The 21,141-nt window shown below is 45.9% G+C and overlaps 1 protein-coding gene across 1 annotated transcript; it reads right to left on the bottom strand.

Moving 5' to 3' along the window:
• Window positions 1-3,178: 3,178 nt before the first annotated feature.
• SFRP2 (secreted frizzled related protein 2) lies at window positions 3,179-7,559 on the bottom strand. The gene is made up of 3 exons (XM_065634190.1): window positions 6,911-7,559; window positions 6,156-6,236; window positions 3,179-4,757 (listed from the first exon to the last, which is right to left on the bottom strand). Exons 1-3 carry the CDS (start codon window positions 7,401-7,403, stop codon window positions 4,453-4,455), a joined length of 879 nt encoding a protein of 292 aa, XP_065490262.1. The 5' UTR covers window positions 7,404-7,559; the 3' UTR covers window positions 3,179-4,452.
• Window positions 7,560-21,141: the final 13,582 nt, after the last annotated feature.

The raw sequence follows: 21,141 nt of genomic DNA on the forward strand, positions 1-21,141 counted from the left end.
CCCTTCCTCTGGCTGGTAGTTTTGGCCAGGATGGCAGCATGCCGGAGAAGCAGCAAAAAAGGGGCTGCCCTGCCAGCTTCGCAGAGGTCCCTTGTGCCTCAGCAGGCACCTGGGGGACAATGAGGTGACCCATTCTTGAGTCACAGTGGCTCTGCTCTTGGCTGATGCCTTCCATGGCTGAAGAGAGGTAGTGAGGCATCTGGAAGAAGGTTGAGAGAGGTGCACTGTGGCCCCAGTGGGGGAACACAGGGTTATAACAATGGTGCTGAGATGTGCAGGAGACCTGGCCATGCAGGGGAAGATGTGCTTTACCTGTGCATTCTTCATGCTTCCTATATTGTTTACATATCCTTACATTCTCCTGCTGCATAACAGGACTAGTGGCTGTGCCTGAGGCGACCAGCATGTGTCTGCGGTTCTCCTTGTGGCAACTAACCACCCTCCTGTCCTCACAGAAAATCATGAATTACATTTAAATGCCCCTCGCTGAATTTCCCACATGGGTCTCTTTATATCTTAAGCTGGTCATTAGGATTTTTGTGGCTTGTGTGTAGTTATACTGCAGGAGTTCTTTAATAAACCACACTGAGGGTGAAAGTGTCTGTATGAGAGGGGTAAGAGAGGGGCTGAGTGGCTTCTCTGTGGGTGTCTGATATAAATGAGAAGTAAGGGAGAAAGGAAGGGATTAAGAAGTAATTAAAGGATAGAGAGAATGGTAAATAAGGAAGAGAGGAAAAGACTGCAAAGAATATTACTGATGGGTTTTAAATTTGACTTTGGGCAGTAATTTTTTTTTTTTACACAGTCAGGGGGAAGAAGTTGGAGGCAGCCTTGGTTGCTGTTATGCTTTCAAATTATAATCTAAGTGCTGGCTTGATGATACACCATTCTGATTGCTGTGGTCTAGTGATTAGAGCATAAAACTTGAAGACAAAAAATATGCTGCTTTTCATGACTGCAAAGGACTTGCTGGGTGGTTTCGAGTGGAGTTATTTTGCTTCACTGTGCCTCATTTTCCTGATCTGCAAAATAGGGATATTAATGCCTATTTTTGTGAAGGCAGTCTGAGAAACTTAACTGGAAACTTCTGTATAAATGTCTAGTATCATTATTATTGTTCTTAAACTAATCCATTGTAGTCAACTGCTTTTGTAGTTTTTATGAAAGCAAATACAATGGGAGCTAAATAATTGGCTGCCTAACAATGTTATTTTAATTAGAAAAAGACAAAAAGTGTCTGAAAAATGCAACAGTGGGTTGCCTTTTTTCATCAATTACCAAAAAAAAAAAAATCTGCCAGAACTAAACCATACCATAGCAGGTAATAAAGTTTCTCTGAAGTACATGTGACATACTGATCAGAAGTAACAGGCACAGATATTTTTTTGTTACATGTTTGGTTCACTATTTGCCTGACACAGTCAAGGATTTTCAGTTATTGTTGAGCAAGTAAGATTAAGGTTAAAAATGCAAAAAAAAATACGTGTTTACTTCTTTGCCAGCATCTGGAAGATGAAATTTCCTCAGGCTGTGACTTTAAAATCCTAATTTTCAGTTGTATAGTTTGCAATGTCTGGTTTATACACCTTTGGAAACAGCATAACAAACACTGGCACTCTCACTCCTTGGGGAGGTGAATATAACCCATCTTTTAACACAGTGCTGTTAGAAAAAAGTAGTGGAACCGAACTGGGAAAACTCCAGTCCTATTACTCTTCACATTTACCTAAATCCTGCTTAAACCCTGAAAGGCAATCCTGCCTCTGCCAGTTCTCCCTGAGGGTGGACAGTCCCCATGATTCAGCCCAGGGCCACATGCAGAAGGTTTTATCAACAGGCATACACTGTATGGCAGGATTTTCTTAGTCCAGGGTGCTGATTGTACTAGTAAAATTGAATGTTTGCCAGTCTATTTTATTATTTTTCTCCTGAATTTGCCCTGACAGGAACAGGATTTTGCTGGTGTAACGGTGTTTATTTTGTGATGGAGGAAGGGGGATGTTTGGGGCTCTCTTAAGACAGAACGATGTTAGTCATAGGTAATGTGTCGTCATACATCCAAGTGATTTGGCAGAAATCTGTTATGTAGTCTTGGCCTTAACATGACCCCGGAGTGAGTAACTTGTGACCTGTCTGTCCTCATCAGCGTCAGTACTGCTGCTTTCTAGGACAGCCCAATTAAGATAATTTTATGGTTGCTGTAAGAGGACTTAGTATCTGTAAGGCAGGCTGAGTGGAGCAGTCCTGGCTGTTCACTGTCAGTCCCCAGAGACTGCATCGCAATCGCGGCCTCTCCAAAGCGTTTTCCTCCACCAGGCAGCACAAGCCCATTCTCTGAAGGCTTGTCTTCAGCTGGCTCCTCCTCATCTGTGAGCTCCTTCCCTCTAAATCCAAGGCTGTTGAGTGGCAGGTATTACAGTATACGCTGAGATGGCTAGAGCGATGTGACATCTGGATGCTGATGGCTCTATAGGATGGTGGACAGAGTACTGGATAATTACACCGTAGCACAAAGACCCAAATCTGGTTCCTGGGAAGCCAGTTCCATTCAGAAGACAAGTTCGAATGACATTTCAGCAATGGCCTTTAAATAAAGACACAGTTTCACAAAATAATAAAGACCCAGTTTGGAACTGGGCTTTTTGTTTGTTGTTCTTGGTTGGTGTTTTGTGGTTTTGTTTGTTTGGTTTTGGTTTTTGTTGTTGTTGTTACACTTTTGAGGACATTTGTGAGGACTGCTCTTCTCTTGCTTGGTCAGAGTCCTAGCGTGTTTTGCATCAGGTGTAGTGAGTGCATTAAGACTTTGAGAGGGGGCAAAGCATTTTTCTAAAACAAATGTAACAAGTTGGATCTTTAGATTTTATCTTTTTGTCCTGATGGTGAAAAAATTAATACTAAATATATGAAATTAATATGATTTTTTACTTTAAAGAAAAATCTAGTATTGGCCTTGTATTCTATATGTGAATGGTTAACATAAAACACTGTCCTTGGGAATACTGGACTGCTCATTCTCTCAGTGAAGTTAAGAATAATTTTTTATGTGTGACAGCACTGGGAAGCAAGACTATTTTTCAGGATGAGTACGATGAAATTCTAGCAGGTAATGCTCTTCATCAGAAGACATTTGTAAGAAAAATGCTGAAAAACATTCCTCTAGTTACACTATTAGGTAGGTTTTATTTTCTTTCTCAATAAGAATAGTGAGCATACATACACAGAAAACATGCCTTGCTCCGCCATTATTCTGAACTGCTAGCTGCAAATGAGATTCTTCAGTCTACTCTAGCACTCCTAAATATGTCTTTTTCAAGTGTAAGAAATGGATAAATGGATTTGATTTTTAAGCAAACGGTCTCACCGCGATTCCCCATCAGCAAAGAGCAGAGTCTTCCGTGGAGATGACAATGCAGGCGGTCGAACAAAGGAGCCACAGAAAACCCTTCATCTTGAAGAGCTCAACAGACACATATTAAAATGAGTTGACTGAACCTCAGTCCTGTGTCTCATGGGTTCATCTTTGGGGAAATGAGGTCCACTATGCTTTTTCTGATTACAGAACTAGACGCTTCCTCATGCTTCTCTACTGGCCACTTGGGCTGGAAGGGCAAATTCTGCTTTGCCATGACAAAGGTCAGTTGGACAGCTTTGTCCCATTTCTCCCAAAGCAGTGAACACAGACTGAGACAATGAGTAAACTATGATGTAAAGTTTATATACAAGAATATAACATTTATCTGGAGTATTTACAAGGTTAATTAAAGCAATATTTTACAACTCTTCCAGGTTAACCACTAGGTATATTACAGTTAGGCTACAGATGGTTTAATTTGCAAAATTTTTTTTTTTTAATTTGCATTCAGATCAACCAGCTCCAAAACTTGTTCATTTTTTTTTTTTCTGAGAGACAAGGGCTCAGACTTGTGGAAAATAAAATGTGAGAATGGTTAATATACTCTTACTGATGCCTATGTATCACATGCAAGAGTCATAACATGACCTTTATAGCGTTAATATAGATGGCAAGCCATTTCACCTCAGTGAAAGAGTCATACCCCCTGTGACAGGCCAGTGGCATATGTGGTTGTCTTTCTCTGCATCTCCTATTTTTGCACAACAAACATGCATGTATACAGAGAAGCAGCAATATAAATGAATCAGCATTACCAAAATGAAGAGGGAAAAACCTCAGACCAAAGTCACGTTTGCAACCATAAAAAAAAAAGCTTTAAGCGAGATACTTTAATACTTCCCAAAAATAGTCATGATTTTTTTTTTATTACATTTTAACCTATGTACAAGAACGGAGGGCTCTCTCCCCTCTCAGAGAGCGGTCACCATGTTTCATGCCCAGTGCATCTCGAGGCTTAGAAGGGCCAAAATAAGAAGGTGCGGGAAGCCCCGAGAGCTCGGGACAGACGCGGCTGCTGGAGGCGACTGGAGCCGACGCCACTAACACTGCAGTTTGCGGATGCTGCGGGAGAACCGCTTGAAAGCCCGCTGCCCCTTCTGCCACCGCTTCAGCGAGGTGATGACCAGTTCCCCAGCTTGCTTTTGCCCCATCACCAAGTAGGGGACGTTGATGTCGTTCATCTCATCGCAGGTACACTGGAGGCCACCTTTGAGCCAAAGCACGATCTTCCTCAGATCCCTTTCTGTCAGCCCATTCAGCTTGTAGATGGTTTTGCTCTTTGTTTCGGGGGTGATCTTGGTATCCCCATTGATGTAGGCAATCTCCTTCACTTTTATCTTCAAGGCTAATAGAGCAAGGGGAGGGGGAAGTGGAGAGAGGGAGAGAGATTGAGAGGTTTTTTTCCCATTAGTGCACATAAAGAGGACCTGGGGAGGGAGGTGCCCTATTGCTAATTAAACTGTCAGGGCTGACAGAAGAGGCAGCAGGTGGCTCCATTTCTAAAGCCACAAAGGGCATGCAAGTCATTTCAGTTTGAATCAACCTTAGAGTGGAGGGGTTTTTTTTGTTTCTTTTCTCCTCTTCCCCCTCCCCCTTTTTTCCTTCCTTTCTAAATTAATATTTTCTCTGGCCTTTCTCCTGTTTGCAAACAGGGAGAGGGCAGGTTTGCTGCATTAAGCAGCACTTTGTTTTTTTTACTGGGAGAAGACAGTCTTCCTGAAACTAGAGTTTGAAGGGGAGGTGGGGAGGTGAGTACCTAGACCTAACCTGAAACCTGATCTCTGCTGTGGCTGAAAACTTCTAAACTTAATTTATTAGGCTGGAGAGGATTTTAGGCAAACCTGTAAGGAAATGATATTTCACATGCATTGTTTTTTTGAAAGAATAGATCCTGTGGAGGGCAAATTGGTCCAACAGCTGCATTTGATTTGGTAAAATAACTAGGAAAGGGATACAGGGCTCTGTAAGAATCTGTGGGGCATGTTTAGCTTTAGGAGGATTTATCTGAGTGCAATTTGCCAGGCCAAAGCTATTGGTTGTTTTAGCAATTATGTCCCACAGTCATGGTTTCAGGTTTTGGGTGGTAGATTCTTTTTTAAAGAAAGACTTTTGAATTGCTGTAGATATTTATACTACAAATATGTTTCAAGGTATAAACATTGACCTATTATAAAAGGATTCCCCTCCTTATTCCCTTTTTCTCTTGAAATGCTAATGTGTGGATAATGTGCTGTTCAGTTGTCTGTGTCAAAGGGGCTTTCTCGTCCTCTTCTAACCCCAGATCTTCCCGTTAAGTTTATATCCCCAACTGTCTGTGCATTACCTTCTCTGTCAAATGATATATTGAGCTTCGTTCTTAATCTGCAGAGAGTCTTTCTTATGATACGTGAGATTGGTTATGCAGCTTTCTTATATGTCTAAATGAGGCTTTGCTCTAGTTTTCCCCAGGCAATAGCCTGGATGAAAGAAATTTTTTTTAAGTTATTTTACTTTCTGTTTGGCTTGCCAGCAACATACACATAAAAGAGCACTATTTCGAAACAGCAAACAGAAAAGGACTACAAAAAGGGCTACTTTTTATTCCAAGGTGGAATTCTGTTTTTCATGACCCGGTGGTCAGATGGGTCCATCTGCAGATAAGACAAAGCCCTGCCTTTATTTGGGCACATCCCTCATTCCACTGGGAGTTTTACCTGACCCCAAACCCTCAAGTTTCAACCAAGAGGGCTCTTCTTCCACTTACCAAAGTCATTTTTGCAGAGGTTTTCCACGATGTCATTATCGTCTTCATTTCTGTTTTTGCAGGCATCGCAGACCTTGGGTGCTGGAAATGCAAGGGACAGTCCCCGTCAGGCTCGGGGAGAAAGGAACGGCAGGTGGCGTTGGGACCCCTTCGGAAAATACCGGTTTCCCATCCCTCGATGGAGGGGCTGCCCCTGCGCCTTGCTCCCCCTCCCAGCCCCGGCGCTGCCCGAGCACTTCTTTGACGCGCCTTACCTTGCTGCAGACCCGCTGGAGGGGAGCACGGTGTGATTTGAAGTCACACCTAACCCAAAAGTTTGGGGGTTTTTTGATTGTTTTGTTTGCCTTTTTTTTTTTTTTTAAATTTACGGTAGAAAGAGTAAAGAGGGGGGCACACGACACAAAACACCCCAACCCCGCGCTTCAGTGATGATCTCTGCAGAGGGAGGATGTCCCTCTGGGAGCCCCGCGGCTCGAGTCCGGGCTCCCGGACCTTTTCTTGGGGGACGGGCAAAGGCCGGGGGCTGCGAGCCGGTGCCAGTTCCCCGACGGTGCCTGCGGTTTCCCTGGTCCCCTCGGGAAAGCCTCTTTGAGTTTCATCTGCGGTCCCCGTTTCGGAGCATCGAGGCGTGTTCTAACGGGCGGGAGAGGCCTCCACTCCCCTGGAGAAGGCTGGGGAGGGACCCCGCTGTCGGGGCAATTCATCGGGGGGCAGATGCTGCCAGCCCAGGGCCAGCCCGGCGGGCTCCCTCTTACCTTCCCTGGTGACCGGGAGGATGTGGTCGCTACTGGCCAGAGGGATGCAGAGGTCGTTGTCCTTGGGGAAGCGGCTGCAGTCCAGCATGTCGGGCCAGGGGAAGCCGAAGGCAGACATCACCGGGGCGCAGCTCTCCTTCACCTCCTCGCAGAGCGAGTGGCAGGGCTGGATGATCTCGTCCAGGTCGTCGATGCAGACGGGGGCGAAGAGGGAGCAGAGGAACTTCCTGGTGTCGGGGTGGCACTGCTTCTGCACCAGCGGGATCCAGGTGGAGGCCTGCTCCAGCACCTCCTGCACCGTCTCATGCCCCAGCAGGTTGGGCAGCCGCATGCTCTGGTACTCGATGCCCCGGCACAGCAGCATCGGGGCGGGGATGGGCTTGCAGTTGGAGCGCTTGTAGGAGAAGTCGGGCTCCCCGAAGGGGAAGAGCCCGGCGGCCGAGGCCATGCACTGGGACGCCAGCAGGAGCAGGGCGCAGAGGCGGCGCTGCATTTTGGGGCGCGGAGGAAGTGGTGGGGGGGGGATTGGCGAAAGGCTTAGGGGGCCGGGATGGCGGGGCGCGGAGCGGGCGGCGCGCCGCTGCCCTCAGCCGCAGGCAGCGTCCCCCAGCCCGGGCTCCTGCCTGCCAGACGGGGACGGAGGGTCTGAGCAAGATGCGGGGGCAAACGGGAGTTTTCTGGATTTTTTTGTATGCAAATGGCAGGGGGAGCGGGGGCTGGGAGGAGCCTGGTGACAGCCATCCAGAAAGGATTGGTCACTACTTTCTCGGTCTGCTTTTGCTAAGGGGGATTGTCTTTTGGCAGGAAATCCTTGCAAGAAACGTTACCGTGCGAGCATGGGAAAGGGGGAAAAGATCCCCGCGAACAAAGAACCACGAAAGCTCGAGGAGCTCCTCGGCCGGGCAGGGGGAGAGGGGCCGCTCTCGGCCCGGGGATAGCTGGAGGTGAGCTTTGCCGCCAACACAGCTACTGCCAGGCGGCGGGACCCTTCTCCGCCCCCGGCTCCCCCCTGCCCACGTTTAGTGCTTTCGCTGCCAGCTTAAAGGGCCGGTTCTCCAAGCAGGGGGCGAGGCTCTCTGCTCCCTCAGCCCCCGGGGGGGGTGTCTGGCACCTCCGCCCTCTCCCCGCGATGCTGGCACAGCTCGGCCCGGCGCTGCAGCCGCAGGCAGCGGCTGGGGGCTGCCGGCTCTCCTGGCCCCCTCCGGCTCGGCAGCACCCAGCCGTCGGGGGCTGCCCCGCGGGAGTAGCGGGGGGCTGCAGTGGACCCGGGGCTGCAGCCCCTGGGTGACCCCCGACTGCCAAAGGGGATTTTCCCCAGGTGGAAGCATCCAAGTGCTTTTGAAATAGCTTCCCCTGGCACGTTTTTCTGAGGCTGAAAGCGCGAGTCTGGCTCAGCGCAGCATAGGCATGTCCCTTTCCCTTCACTCCTGTTTTCACCTAGAAACTCCCTTAATGAATTATGTTTGTGTTGATTTACCACAAAGGGGAAGACAAGAGGCAAGGCACTGGGATCACAATACGGCTTCAGTGCAAGTTGGATATTTCTTGGATTTTTAGTAATATTATTTATGAGATTAGTATTGAAAAGAGTAGGCCTGTGCAGTATCATTTTGTGGTAAACCACATTCATTAATCAGCTACCGAATGTATCTCGTTATGGAGATTTTTTACGAGAAGCTAGCCTTAGCCATGATGACTTCTATAAATCGCAGTATCCCTGTTACGTCCAGAGTCCAGGCTGGGCTTTGCGGAGGTCCAGGTCGCTGCTTGTGGCATAGGAAAGAGATGGGACCTGCAGCATCTCCCCAGGGAAGGCAGGGGACTGCTGCGCTGGAGTGGCCGCGGTGCTGCCCCAGCGGGCTGCTGTCATGCACTGAAGCCAGTGCCAGCTCCTTCCGAGGAGGTTTCAAGATCCTTTCCAGCAGCCACACTGATGGATGTTATCTCCCTGTAGGCCAGTTTATCTGTTACTTTGTTTCATACCTGGAAAATAAATGTCCTGAATGTCTAATATCACTTGTGGAAGGGCTTAAAAGTAGTTTATTTCTTACAGATCCATATATTCTTGCCATTTATCATCTGTGTTCAACTTTAAACCGTAAATCTGTAAGCTCTTGGCCTCGCTGGGCTTGCATGGCACTGAGCCTCACTGATGACTTATGGTGCCCATTTTAAGCCTGTTTTGCCAAGTGCTGAGGATTGCCAGAGGCTGTAGCTGTTGCCACTTGCAGATGTCATTTCCAGCTCCCAGTGCTGGTCCCACTGGCCTCTGTCCTCAAGCTCGTCTTCAGCGGAAGGGGACCTACCAGCACATTTGCTCTTACCCTGAATGGCTATTCACCACATCTTTGTAAAATGGATGAGTTTCTGGTTTGTTTTTCTCTGTCCTTTTTTTCACTGCTTCTCATGTTTTTGAGTAATCGACATCCCTTCAGGTGGATCTTGGCATGATCAGAAGATAATTTTCCTGCTCCATACATTCCCAGTAGCCCTGTACACTGCTTTCCACAGACCCAGCCGGCTGGGCTGTGTGGAAGCAAGGACCCAAATCTCAACAGACGCTGTTTAGACTAGAGATAATAACCATTTTCTGTGGCAGAGAGTGAGACATTTCCAACGGAAATCTGGTAATTTTTTTCGCCAGAAATGTTTGCTTGTTTGTTTCCAGCCCACAGGAAAGAAGGAGGAAAAACACAGTGTTTTTCCTGGATTAAGCCTTGATTTGAAATGAGGCTTTACGAGACCTTACTATTTCCATTTTTAATCACCCTTGGCGAACTCATTTACTATAAATTTGAAACGATCTGAGATCATGTAAACAAAACCAGCCCGAGCCTGCAGCCCCAAGCAATCATGACTGCCCTCACTCTGATCCCTTGCAGGGGAAAACGCCAGAGCAGGAGGTTGCCATCGGTGCTCCTTGCTGCAAACTCGGGTATGGTTTTGCCGGTGGATCTGCATGCCATTTGCAGCAGTTGTGGTTTAGTGGGGCCTGTACAAGAATGTGGGCTGGATGTGAGATGTCTTGAGTGGCTGCTGCATTCACAGGGTCCAGATGATTTTCATGCTAAATACTCAAAGTGTAGCAAAGCTTAAGAAGGAAGAGCAGCTTTGGGTGTCCATGCCAGTGTGTTCAAGAGGTAATGGGCTAGAGAAGGAGACACCCGTGGGGCTTTCTCCATAGGGGATGCCAGCATCCCTGCAGCGTGGGGCAGCTGCTGAGGGCAGGGAGACCTTGCAGCCCTGCCTTCCTGGGGTGGCCTTTTAGGGGGGATGTGGCTGGCGGTGAAAGGTGGGTCTGGGCAGCCCTTAGGGAGCGGGGCTGTGTTTCGGGCTGCCCTTGCTTTCTCCCGGCTGTCAGGCCACACGTCGGGGCCGGGGGTAGTGGGGCACTGCACAGCCTGGGAGCATCCCTGGGGGGTGTGTGTGGGGGTGTCTCCCCGTCGGGGACGGTCCGGGCTGGGGGGGGTGTCTCGCTGCAAGCGCTCAGGCCAATAAACAGCCGCGGTTTCACGCTTAATTGTGTATGAAACTAATGAGCTCTTCACGGCTGTTGGCGGTTTAAACCCGGAAAGGCTGGGGGGCGAGGCTGGAGGGTTTAGGGTGCCCTCCCGGGTAAAGCCCTGGGCGACGTGGGGGAAGCCAAGCAGGACGGCACGCTTAAAATGCAATGATGTTTTAGGGTACGTTTTTATTGTTTGTAGGGGAGCATAGGCTTTTGAGCTCATGTAAATTCATCAAGTGGCATGGACAGTTAAGCTGCTTTAAACCCCTGAAAGTAACATAAGCGTTTAAGCCACCTTAGATGCTTAAAGCAATATAAGCTGTTAAAACACCTTTAATCCTTAAGTGCTTAAATCACCTTGAATCTTGGGAGTGAGGTACGAGAATGAGCTGACTAGAAAAAAGACCCCAACCCCAGTTCTCTTCCCCGTGCCCCTCAGAAAACCTCAGTAAAAGTTACCTGATGGATGGGGCTAAAGATGAATGAACTGTGGGGAAAATGACTTGAGTCTTTGGTGCTTGCAGGGAGTTAAGAGTAGCATTGTTTTCTGGAGAGTGTGCCTAGTCTATGCTATCTCTATTAAAACCATGGTGCTGCTTGCTCTTGCTCTCAAGCCTTGGTGTGAACTCAGATTTTCTCTACCTTTTCCTGGCTAGTCCTGGAGGCGCAGTGGAAAATGGAAAATACATTGACACTTGCTAAAGAGTGGGCAAGACTTGCTTTAATGCAGGCAGCAATAAATAGTATCAATTTGGTAATCTGTCTGTTGCATATTTTTCCAAATCTGCTGCCTTGAGGTCACTCAATCCCTTACCTGACTATGTACTGTATGTGGTCGCCTCTTCACACACCCTCCTCCACCCCCCAGCTCTATGACTCATTGAGGTGCTTTGCTGATGTGATGAGCTTGAGGTGAAGGCTGATGGCTTCCCCAGCCTGAGCCCCATATTCCTTCATCACTATCCTACTGGCAGCATCACCTTTCATCACAGGATAACCGTTGCTGGAGGAGACCTCAGGAGACCATCTAGTCCAACCCATGCTCCTAGTTCAGAGTTTAGCTAGGTGGCTTGCAGCCTTAGCCAGCTGAGCCTACACTGCGGTGCCTGCACGCTTACCTGGGAGGCTTGGTTCAAGGCCGTGCTGCCATCTTCCTCCCCTTCCTGGAGAAAATCCTGAGCTTTTGCCCCCTGGGCAGCTCACAAGCTGGTTTGCCATGGTGGCAGATTTGAGACCAACAGAGACCACAGAGGGAGGCATGCACCCCTAGAGGGTAGCCAAGCCATCACCAGCCCAAAGCACCCACCTTTACCAGGCGAATGTGTACTGCTTTCCCCACTGAACGGAGCCCAACCTCACCACCAGCTGCTGCTGGAATGAAGATGTGGCTCTTTAGTTTACTCTCTTTGGCCCATAAAATGGCAGTGGTGAGGACAAAACCTACTTCCCCCCCATGATGAAAAAAATCTGATGAAAGTGTCTGCTTATCTTTAAAAACAAGCTCCAGCATCACACTACCAAAATATTATCCCTATTTGAATCTTGCAATTGCATTTGGTAGGAAAAAGGTAGGATTGCACAGGTTTTTATGGGAGGCAGCTCAGCAACAGATCCCTCCTGACTCTGTTTTGGTGGCTGATAAGGTGGAATTTAACGTTTTCCAGATCTGGGACTGGGCAACAGTCTTGTTTTCTGTTACCATAACATTTGAAAGCTCTGTTGTCAAAAACTGCATGTGCTGTAGATGTATCTTTTCCACTCCTCCCTTTTCGGAAAGGAATCGTTATTTTTTTTTTCTTTCTTTCTTTCCATTTGCAATGCTCATTGAAAATGCAGCAGCAAATGCCTGATGTGAGCGAGGGGCTCATGCTCACAGGGTGCCTGAGCAGGACAGGGTGCTGCTCCGGGGGAAAAGTCGTCCTTGGGCTGCGGAAGAAGAACCTCTTGGTGGCGCCTGTGCCCATCGCGTCGGTTTTTTCTTTGCCCTGGATGTGGATCTTCCATCGCACTCTGTTTCTGCCTGCTGCTGTTTTGCTCCAGAAACACCGCGTTCAGGGACTGAAACACTAGACCACCTTTAATCTGGGTTTCGTGTCATGGAGCGGAAAGATCACACTGGGGCTGATTACTTTCAAATGGAAACAGAACCTTGTCACAAGGAGTTTTCTAGGGTTTTTAATTTTTATTTTAGTGGTTATTCCCTCAACAGTTTCCCTGTGATTAGTATCTTAAAATTTTCAGGCTAGTTTTTCCAATTTGGAATGTTTTGCATTGGAACATTACTAAATATTATTCCAAGGCTCTGGTTTTTAATGTTGCATTGTACTTTTCTTGGTTTATATTAAATGGTAAATACGGGTGCTTGGATGCTGTATTATGCACACACATACATATTCATATAAACATAGATTTCTTTGCATGCTAGTGCTTTAGCAAGTTATGATCCTTCAAATTTATCTGACATACCTCTATATCTGGCTACAGTTTTTTGTCATGGTGGGCATTTTTGCTCATGCAGAATATCTGTTTGCAATTACCGCTCCCTTTGTTATCTATCTAATCTAAGTGCTGGATGACAATTAAAGATAGCAGAGACCATGCCCTAGAGGACTACAATTGCATGGTACTTGATGTTCGTGAGATATTTTGTTTAAAAAGCTATAATGCATTATATGTTTCTTTTCTTCCCAGCAGCTGTTATGTGCAGCCTGGTAGCAGCCAGCACCTCGAGCAGAGAGCGGGGCCCTTTTGTGTGGGCCATACAGAAAGACGGAGTGCTTGTGCCAGGGGGTTTGGGCTCTGGGTTGGGCACAGATGCTGCAGAAGGGAAGAAAGGAGAACTGCTGCCTCTGCCTGGGCAGGGTGGTCTGGAGGTAAAAATACTGCCATTGCTAGCCACAGCCAGTTTTGTGGTTGTTGCTAGTTATGAGCGGTTTAGCTCCAAATTTCACTCCCCAAGTCAAGGTTTTGGCCATCTGTGTCCATGAGTGCTGTAGTGCTTCCCCCTATGGGCGACCCAAGCCGTGGACATGTGGCGAGCTTTGGGATGGGTCTATGTGCTGTGGGGTCATGTAGTTCTGCAGATGTATGGGCAAAATAACCACCTCTCTGCTTCTGCAGGGCTTGACAGAGAAAACAACTATAAATGTGTGTGAAAGAGGGACAGGTATAGAAACTCATTTTCAGAACCAATTATTACTTTTAGGGGAATGGTCAGGTTTACAGGTAGATAGCTAGTCTAATGGCCTCAAGGTCTGGACATGTCACTTTTCAAGATGAATTGTTTTTAAATAATAATTTGTAGTAAAACGTTTTTTAAAAGTAAAATCAAGAGAACCTGTTGCCCAAAGCTATTATATTTAAAACTTCATTAAACCTGATTTAAAATAAAGCAATTAAACAATCAGAGCAATCTGACATGATAAAATCAACAAATTAGTCTCTGTGTTGGATTTGAGTTAAATTACAAAGTGCTGAAACTTGTAGGCACATAATTAGTAATTAAAATATATTTGCAGTCTATAAAGTTGGTGTTTCCAAATATTAAAAACATCCAGACGTTTGAGGCCAGTTCTGAAGAAGGTGACCCAGAAGCAGTTTGAGTGACATGGTTTATGACGGTATTACATCTGCAGTTTTCAGGAAGTTCAGAAATGACTGGAAAAATGAGCAACAACAGTCACTTAACATGTATTCATCAGCAAGGCATATACTCAAACTTTTGGTCATCATTTCCCATTTTTTCTTCCTCTACCATTCTCCTGCTTTCAAATTACAAATTCACAGTTTTACCTTCCTGAACATGACACAGAAAAGTAAACCTGGATAGCATTGTAAAGAAACTCGTGTCTGAAATACATTTTAAACACCCTCTTTTTTCCCACCTGTACTGTTTCTCAGTGCATGCAAATGCTTACATGTAACCTAGGCAGAGGTAAATTTTAGAATCACCTGGTACATTTATTTATTACTTTGGCTTTTTATATACCTTTACTTATTATTTTGTTTCAATTATTTTCAATATTCTCATCTCTCCATTGTCTGTGTGACTAGTCCATCTCAGCCTCCCTCTGCCCAAATGCAGTTTTCCTCACAACATTTTTTCAACCTGGAGCTTGGTTCAATCAAGTTTCAACTCTGCTTGGTAGTTCTGCAGGCCACTTGTGCCCAAGCTCTGGGGCTCAGCAACCCACTAGCTGTGATGACTCTGCCCAAATAGTTTGTGAGCTAAACCATGAACCATCATGGCTGAGGTGGTAGCTGGGAAGGGGTGTGGGTAAGGCAGGGTAACAGCATGCTGCAGAAGGGGGAAATTGCTGGCCGTGCACCAGCCTGACTTCTCTGTTCTACCCCAAAGCTCGTTGCGGCTTCACCAAGGTAGAAAACCTCCTCCTGACCAAAGCGGCACTTCTGCGTGAGTTGGTGGGCATGTTCAAGCACAAAATTTATACTGCAGCAAGGGAGTGGTGACACTGAGTACCAGGAAGAAGAATTGTGCTTTTCTCCTAACTTATTATCTTAATTTCCTTCTTGAGAGATTGTGATGTGCTACAGCAGCAGCTTTGCTAGATAGAAAGCTTGCTTGCCTGCTTTATTGGGCACCTTTATTCAGATACTCTTGTACTGTTTGTTTGTGATACAAACGTGATGCAGGCTGGAACTTGACTGAGAATTGAACCTAGCTAGCAGATCTGACCTTGGGATCCAAATCGATGCTTGATGTTTTGGTCTGACTGAAACTCTGCTAGTTTTGAGGGAAGTGAGTATCTTGTAACACATGTTCCCAGACGATATGTAGCTGGCTTGACCGACCCCCTGCAGGGAAAACTTAGAGTCATGCTTGGAAAAAAAGGTGAGAATGTAATTCTCTGGTTTACTTGTGTAATATTTTTTCCCCATAAGGTTTCAGGGCAAACAAGGTTTGTTTAGTTCCTGTAAATAAAATCGTAGCAGAAAGTCTGTTAGGGTCAGTTTAGAATTAATATTTACATCTGTGAGTAAATGATGAAGTTGTGTTGTTTTGAGTAGTTCTATAAACATTGACAATAATGGTACCATGGTTTATAGACATGTGTCCTTTGCTACTTAATAATGTGTAGAATTACACATTTGTAGCTTGAAAGTGTTCCCACTGAAAAAGATGAACAAAGCTGAAACCAAGTTGTCTTATCTTAATCTGGTTCGGCACAAGTTGTGTTGAAAGTGCTGCTTGAAATATCAGAATAAACCCTTAAGCATGGCAATACTAGGTCAGATCAGTGTGTCACTTTCGCTTGGTATTCTGTCACCTGTGTTCTGTTCTTTTTTTTCCTAAGGATGGTAGGCCCCTGTGGACTCTTGGATTTCACATGGCGTTGTGTTGCACAGTCAGCTGGGATGTGCCCTTAATAAGAGCAGCTAATTGTGGGGTGGGTCATTAGCCAGATTGAGAGTTAGAGCGTCTTACGTGTTCAAGTATGCAGACAGCTGCTGTTGCCTCCTCCCAGCTTCGAGTGTTCGTACACGCCGAGACAAAATATATACAGCAGTTTTCTGGCAAAAGTCACTTGCTGTTTGCGATAGCCCTAAATCCATGGAGAGCTTTCCTAGGGTGTCAGCTTTCCCCACCCCAGGGAAAGATTGGGCAGGTGGTGTCTCCTGGGTGGTGAAGGTGTCCTGCACTGTCCACTGCTCAATGGGGAGCTTGCAGGCACAATCTGCTGTCCTCCAAGTGCACATCCCCTCCTAATTATTTCCAGTGATGGGGTCAGCAAGCTTGCCCTACCATGACATCATCTAATCAACCATCTTAACAGGGATGTTTCTCTTCTGCTTAATTCAAAAAGGACCTCCTGACAGCTTCCAGGGAACCTTTGTCTCTTCCCTGGTGGCTCCTGCCCGCTGAGGCCTCAGCAGGTCTCCTCCCCATGCAATTCGGGATTCCTCCCTCTGCTTCGTGTCACCAACCACGGGAAGTTTATGGTGCTGTTAACCTCCCCTTTTTACTATAGAAATATAGTCTTCCAGCTGTGGCTACTAAAATCTAGAGTGCTGTGGTCAAAATGGAAAAAAAGAGGAGGGGAACCTTTGGGGAATTTGAGTCGTGGTGTAGGGTGGTATTGGTTGTCAGCCTTGGCTCCCATGCTTGCACCCAGCGTGCTTCGGCAATGAAGATTATCTGGTTGTGGTTTGCCTGAGTTGTAATTAGCCTGCTAAGTGATTGGAAAGACAGCAGGAATGTGTGACAGCTGCATATCTGGGTCTGTAACTACAGTTCCCACATGAAGACCTGCCAGCCTCTGCCCAGATTTGGGGATCAAGGCGTAATGCTACAGGGGGGACAGGGAGAAGTCTAATTCACATCGAAATTTGCTTTTGTTCTTTGGCCATACAATGGTCTTCATATCTATGTTGTAGGCATTTGCCCTGAGTTCTTGAGGAGGGCTTTTGCATTAGGTCTGTGTTGCCTGGTGTAATCGTACTTGTAATGGTTATTTTAATATCCTTCTTACTCATGCTCTGGGTGGGACAAGCAAGACTGAAAGGAATCCGTGTAGCTCTTCTGACTGCAAAGGGAAAATAATCAGGCTTTACAAAATAATCTCATTGGATACATTAATCTGTGCTTTTGAACTGTTCTGACAACAAATGTACCCCCTTTGCTATCTACCAGAGTTCCAGATGCAACTAAACTTGCTCCTGCTTGCTAAAAACCAGAGCAGCTCTGCAGCACATATTTCATTAAGGAGAAGGCAGGGAATATGTTAAAAAAATAGTAGAAATAAATATGTATTATGGTGTTCAAAGCATTCTTTTTTTCCCTTGAAGTATTTCTTAGACCAATTATGTGAGAAATTCATTATATGTGAGGATTTTGTAACAGCAAAGTGAATTAGCTGTTTGCAGACCTGCTCCCCTCTGTAAATGGTAACCTGCCATATGACAGTGGGCCAGATTTTACTGTTCTAGGCATCACTGATATAGCTGTTTATTCTCTGAGCCTGGAAGAGATCCAGCAGGATTTAGTTTTATGAGGTTTAATGTAAAGGTGTTGTATTTCATGAGATGAAATCATAACACAGTGGGTTTGCAAGAATTCTGAAAGATTATTTTTTCAGAGTGTTGGCAAGCATGATTCTCCTGTGAATTACGTGTCTAAAAGAGAAATATAGGTCTTCTTTCATTGGGTTGAAATGATAACTAATCCTTAATTCTTCCTAGATGGGCTGTGTCATTAATGCTGTGCATTTAGAATGTGTGCAGGTAACAGCTTTAATTCTGTAACGCTATGCAAAGCACAGCTGTGCCTATAGCCATAGGAGCTAACCACATGTTTGAAATGCCTGCTGTTGTTTTTGGGATATGTCTCTGAATTTTGGGGTCCTTTTTCTAGACCTCTTGACTTTGTGAAGAAGAGAGAAAAGCATCTGGCATCTTTGACCTATTTATAGTTGTAGCAGACCTATTAGTATTACTAACTGTATCTGCAATATGTCCATAAATACTTACGCTTGAGCAGAAGATTTTCCTTTTGCTATTTAATTGTGGAGAATAATGATCAGTTTTTTGAGGTTTCCCTTCTCATGTTGCCTCATACATTAAGCAGATGAGATCATGCTCATTTAATGGTGTTGGTTCCCAGCTACTTTTCTCTGCTCTACAGCAATGTGTGCATATGCTCTCTCTTTAACTAGCCTGGTTCTGGGAAAGCAGAGGGGTGGCTCTAAGAAAGAGACACAGGGCTGGGGAAAACCTGGCTTCTGTTTTCAACTTTGCTTAATTCAGTGTGACTTTTCTATCAAAGGGGGCTATGACATTGTTGGAGTCAATGCACTAATGCCCATATGGCACCCCAAGGCCCTTTGGGTCTCCTGCAGCACTGAGTTCTGGAACATACCTTGTTATTTAGCTCAGCATGTGGGGCTGCTCAGCTCTGTTACCAGTCTAAGCTAAGCTCCATTTTGGCAAAAACCCTCAGGCATACCCTTTTAGGATAATATGTCTTCTGCCTGTGAGGGAAGATTGCACCTTGCTGCTTACAGTTAATTCTTTTTAAACATACTCAGGTTTTTGCATAGGGAGGATGTATTTCATAAGGAAGGGACAAATTCTAACTACTTTACATATCTCTGTTTTTAGGAACTATTTTAAGAGGGTTTACACCATAATGTACATTTGAACTCGCGTCACTCACTGGTAATATCATGCTGTTGGTATTGCATGTGGTGAGAAGAGGCAGTGTATCAGTTGCTTCCTTGTCACTCGTCAGTTACTTTACTCTTTTGTGTTTAAATTGGAGGTGATAGAGATGTGTAGCTATGTGTTACTTTTTGCATTAGATTTCCATAAAACGAAAAAGGGCCTGACTTCTTGTGATAGCCTTGACAAGGTACAGCTTTTCCCCATCTGCGGGGACAGTTTTTTAAAAGCTATTCCTTTCCCTAAATTGGCAGTCCATTGTGAATGATGGCATTCAGTATTTACAAATGTATTTCTTTGAAGAAGGGGACCTTATGCACTGTAGTCCTCATGTGGTGGCTGGCAGCTTGAGCACCAAGTGTCTTCAAGCCAGGCATCCATAAATCAAGCACTGCTTTTGAAGATACAATACTGGATCTCCCAAATTGTGACTTACTATCTATTGATTTCAGCACAATGTGGTGAAAATTATTTATTAATTGTTAATTATTTCTTAATTATTTGGTGTCCTTTGCAAGTTGCCAGTCCCAAAGATGAAGTAACTGTAAAAAAAGAGGATGGGCTCGACTGTACACAGATAGGTTATTTCCTGCATTATGTTTTGTTTCTCTCATATTATGATGAAGAAAAATTGCACAGAAACACTTGCAGGAATATTACAAGCTACAGACTAATATGAAGTAAATAATAATTTTAACTGTGACCTCCTAATCAGGAAGAAGTAGATGAGGCTCTCAGACTGCTGGAAGGAGCCTCATATTCATAGGCTCTTGTCTTCATGGGAGACTTCAACCACCGCGATACCTGCTGAAGGGACAACACAGCAGGGCATGAGCAATGCAGGAGGTTTCTGGAATTCATTGGTGGTAATATCCTGATACAGGTGATAGAGGAGTCAATGAGAAAAGGTGGTCTGCTGGATCTCATACTTGTAAAGCAGGAAGAGGTGGCTGGGGAGGCATGGATCTGGGGTGGCTTTGACTGTGGTGACCATAAGATGATGGTGTCCAGAATCCTGAAAGAAGAGAACAAGGCAAATAGCAGGACCACAACCCTGGGCTTTCAGAGAGAAAACCTGGGCCTGTTCAGGGACTTGCTTGGAAAAATGCTATGGGATATGACCCTGGAGAGAAGAGCAGTTCAGGGGAACTGTTGTGTGGTCTTTTTTTTTTTTTTTTTTTTTTCCAGGATCACCTCCTCCAAGCTATAGAATGGTCCATCCTGATGAGCAGAAAATCAAGCAGAGGCAGTAGCAGCCCTGCATAGAAGAACAAGAAGCTTCTGACTAAACTCAAGCATAAAAGGCAGCATAGAGGAGGTAGAAACAGGGGCAGGTGATCCAGGAGGCACATAGGGATGCTGTCCAGTCATGCAGGGATGGAGTTAGGAAATCCAAAGCCCACCTGGAATTGAATCTGACAAGAGACATGAATGGTAACAATAAGGGCTTCTACACGTATGTCAACAACAGAAGGAAGACAGGGGAAAATGTGGCTCCACTGCTGAATGGGGCAGAGGACTTGTTGACGAAGGACACAGAATGGCTGTGGTACTCAGTGCCTTCTTCACCTTAGTCTTCACTGGGACCAGTTCTGTTTAGCCTCTTCATTAATGACCTGGACATGGAGACAGAGTGCACCCTCAGCAAGTTTGAAATGAGGTGTATCATCACCTCAGGTGATACAAAACTGAGAGGAATGGTTGATAGACCAGATGATTGTGCAGCTATTCAAACGTATCTTGGTAAGCTGGAGAAATGGGCCATAAGAATCCCATGAAGTTCAGGAAAGCAAAAGGCAAAGTCCTGCACCTGAGGAGGAATAACCCCAGGCATCAGTGCATACTGGGACTGACCATCTGAAAAGCAGCTTGGTAGAGAAGGACCTGGGGATCCTGGCCAGACACAAAGTTGACTATGAGCCAGCAATGCACCCTTGTGGCAGGGAAGGCTAACAAATACCCTGGGCTGCATTAGGAGGTGTTGCCAGCAGGTCAAGAGAGGTGAGCCTTCCTCTCTACTCAGCACTGATGAGGCCACGTCTGGAGTGCTGGGTCCAGTTCTGGACTCTCTGGTACAAGAGAGACGTGGATGGGCCACAGAGATGATGAAAGGACTGGAGCATCTTTCCTGCGAGGAAGGGCTGAGAGAGTTGGCATTGTTCAGTCTGGAGAAAAGAAAACTCAGGAGGATCTCACCAATTTGTGTACAAATATCTGAAGGGAGGGTGCATACAGGATAGAGCCAGGCTCTTCCAAGTGGTGCCCAGTGACAGGACCAGAGGTGATGAACACCAGCGAAGTACAGAAAGTGCCATCTGATGCAAGAAGAAACTATTTTTACTGTGAAGGTGACCAAGCACTGGCTGATGTTGCCCAGAGAGGTTCTGGAATCTCCATCCTTGGAGATATTCAAAACCTGACTGGACATGGCCCTGGGCACCTGGCTCTAGGTGACCTTGCCTGAGAGGTGGGACCAGATGGCCCCTAGAGGTCTCCTCCAACATCAACCATTTTGTGAGTCAGTGCAGTTTTAAAGCCATGAGGAGTA

This window comes from Caloenas nicobarica, chromosome 4 (assembly GCF_036013445.1).
Source record: "Caloenas nicobarica isolate bCalNic1 chromosome 4, bCalNic1.hap1, whole genome shotgun sequence".
Taxonomy (NCBI): Eukaryota; Metazoa; Chordata; class Aves; order Columbiformes; family Columbidae; genus Caloenas; species Caloenas nicobarica.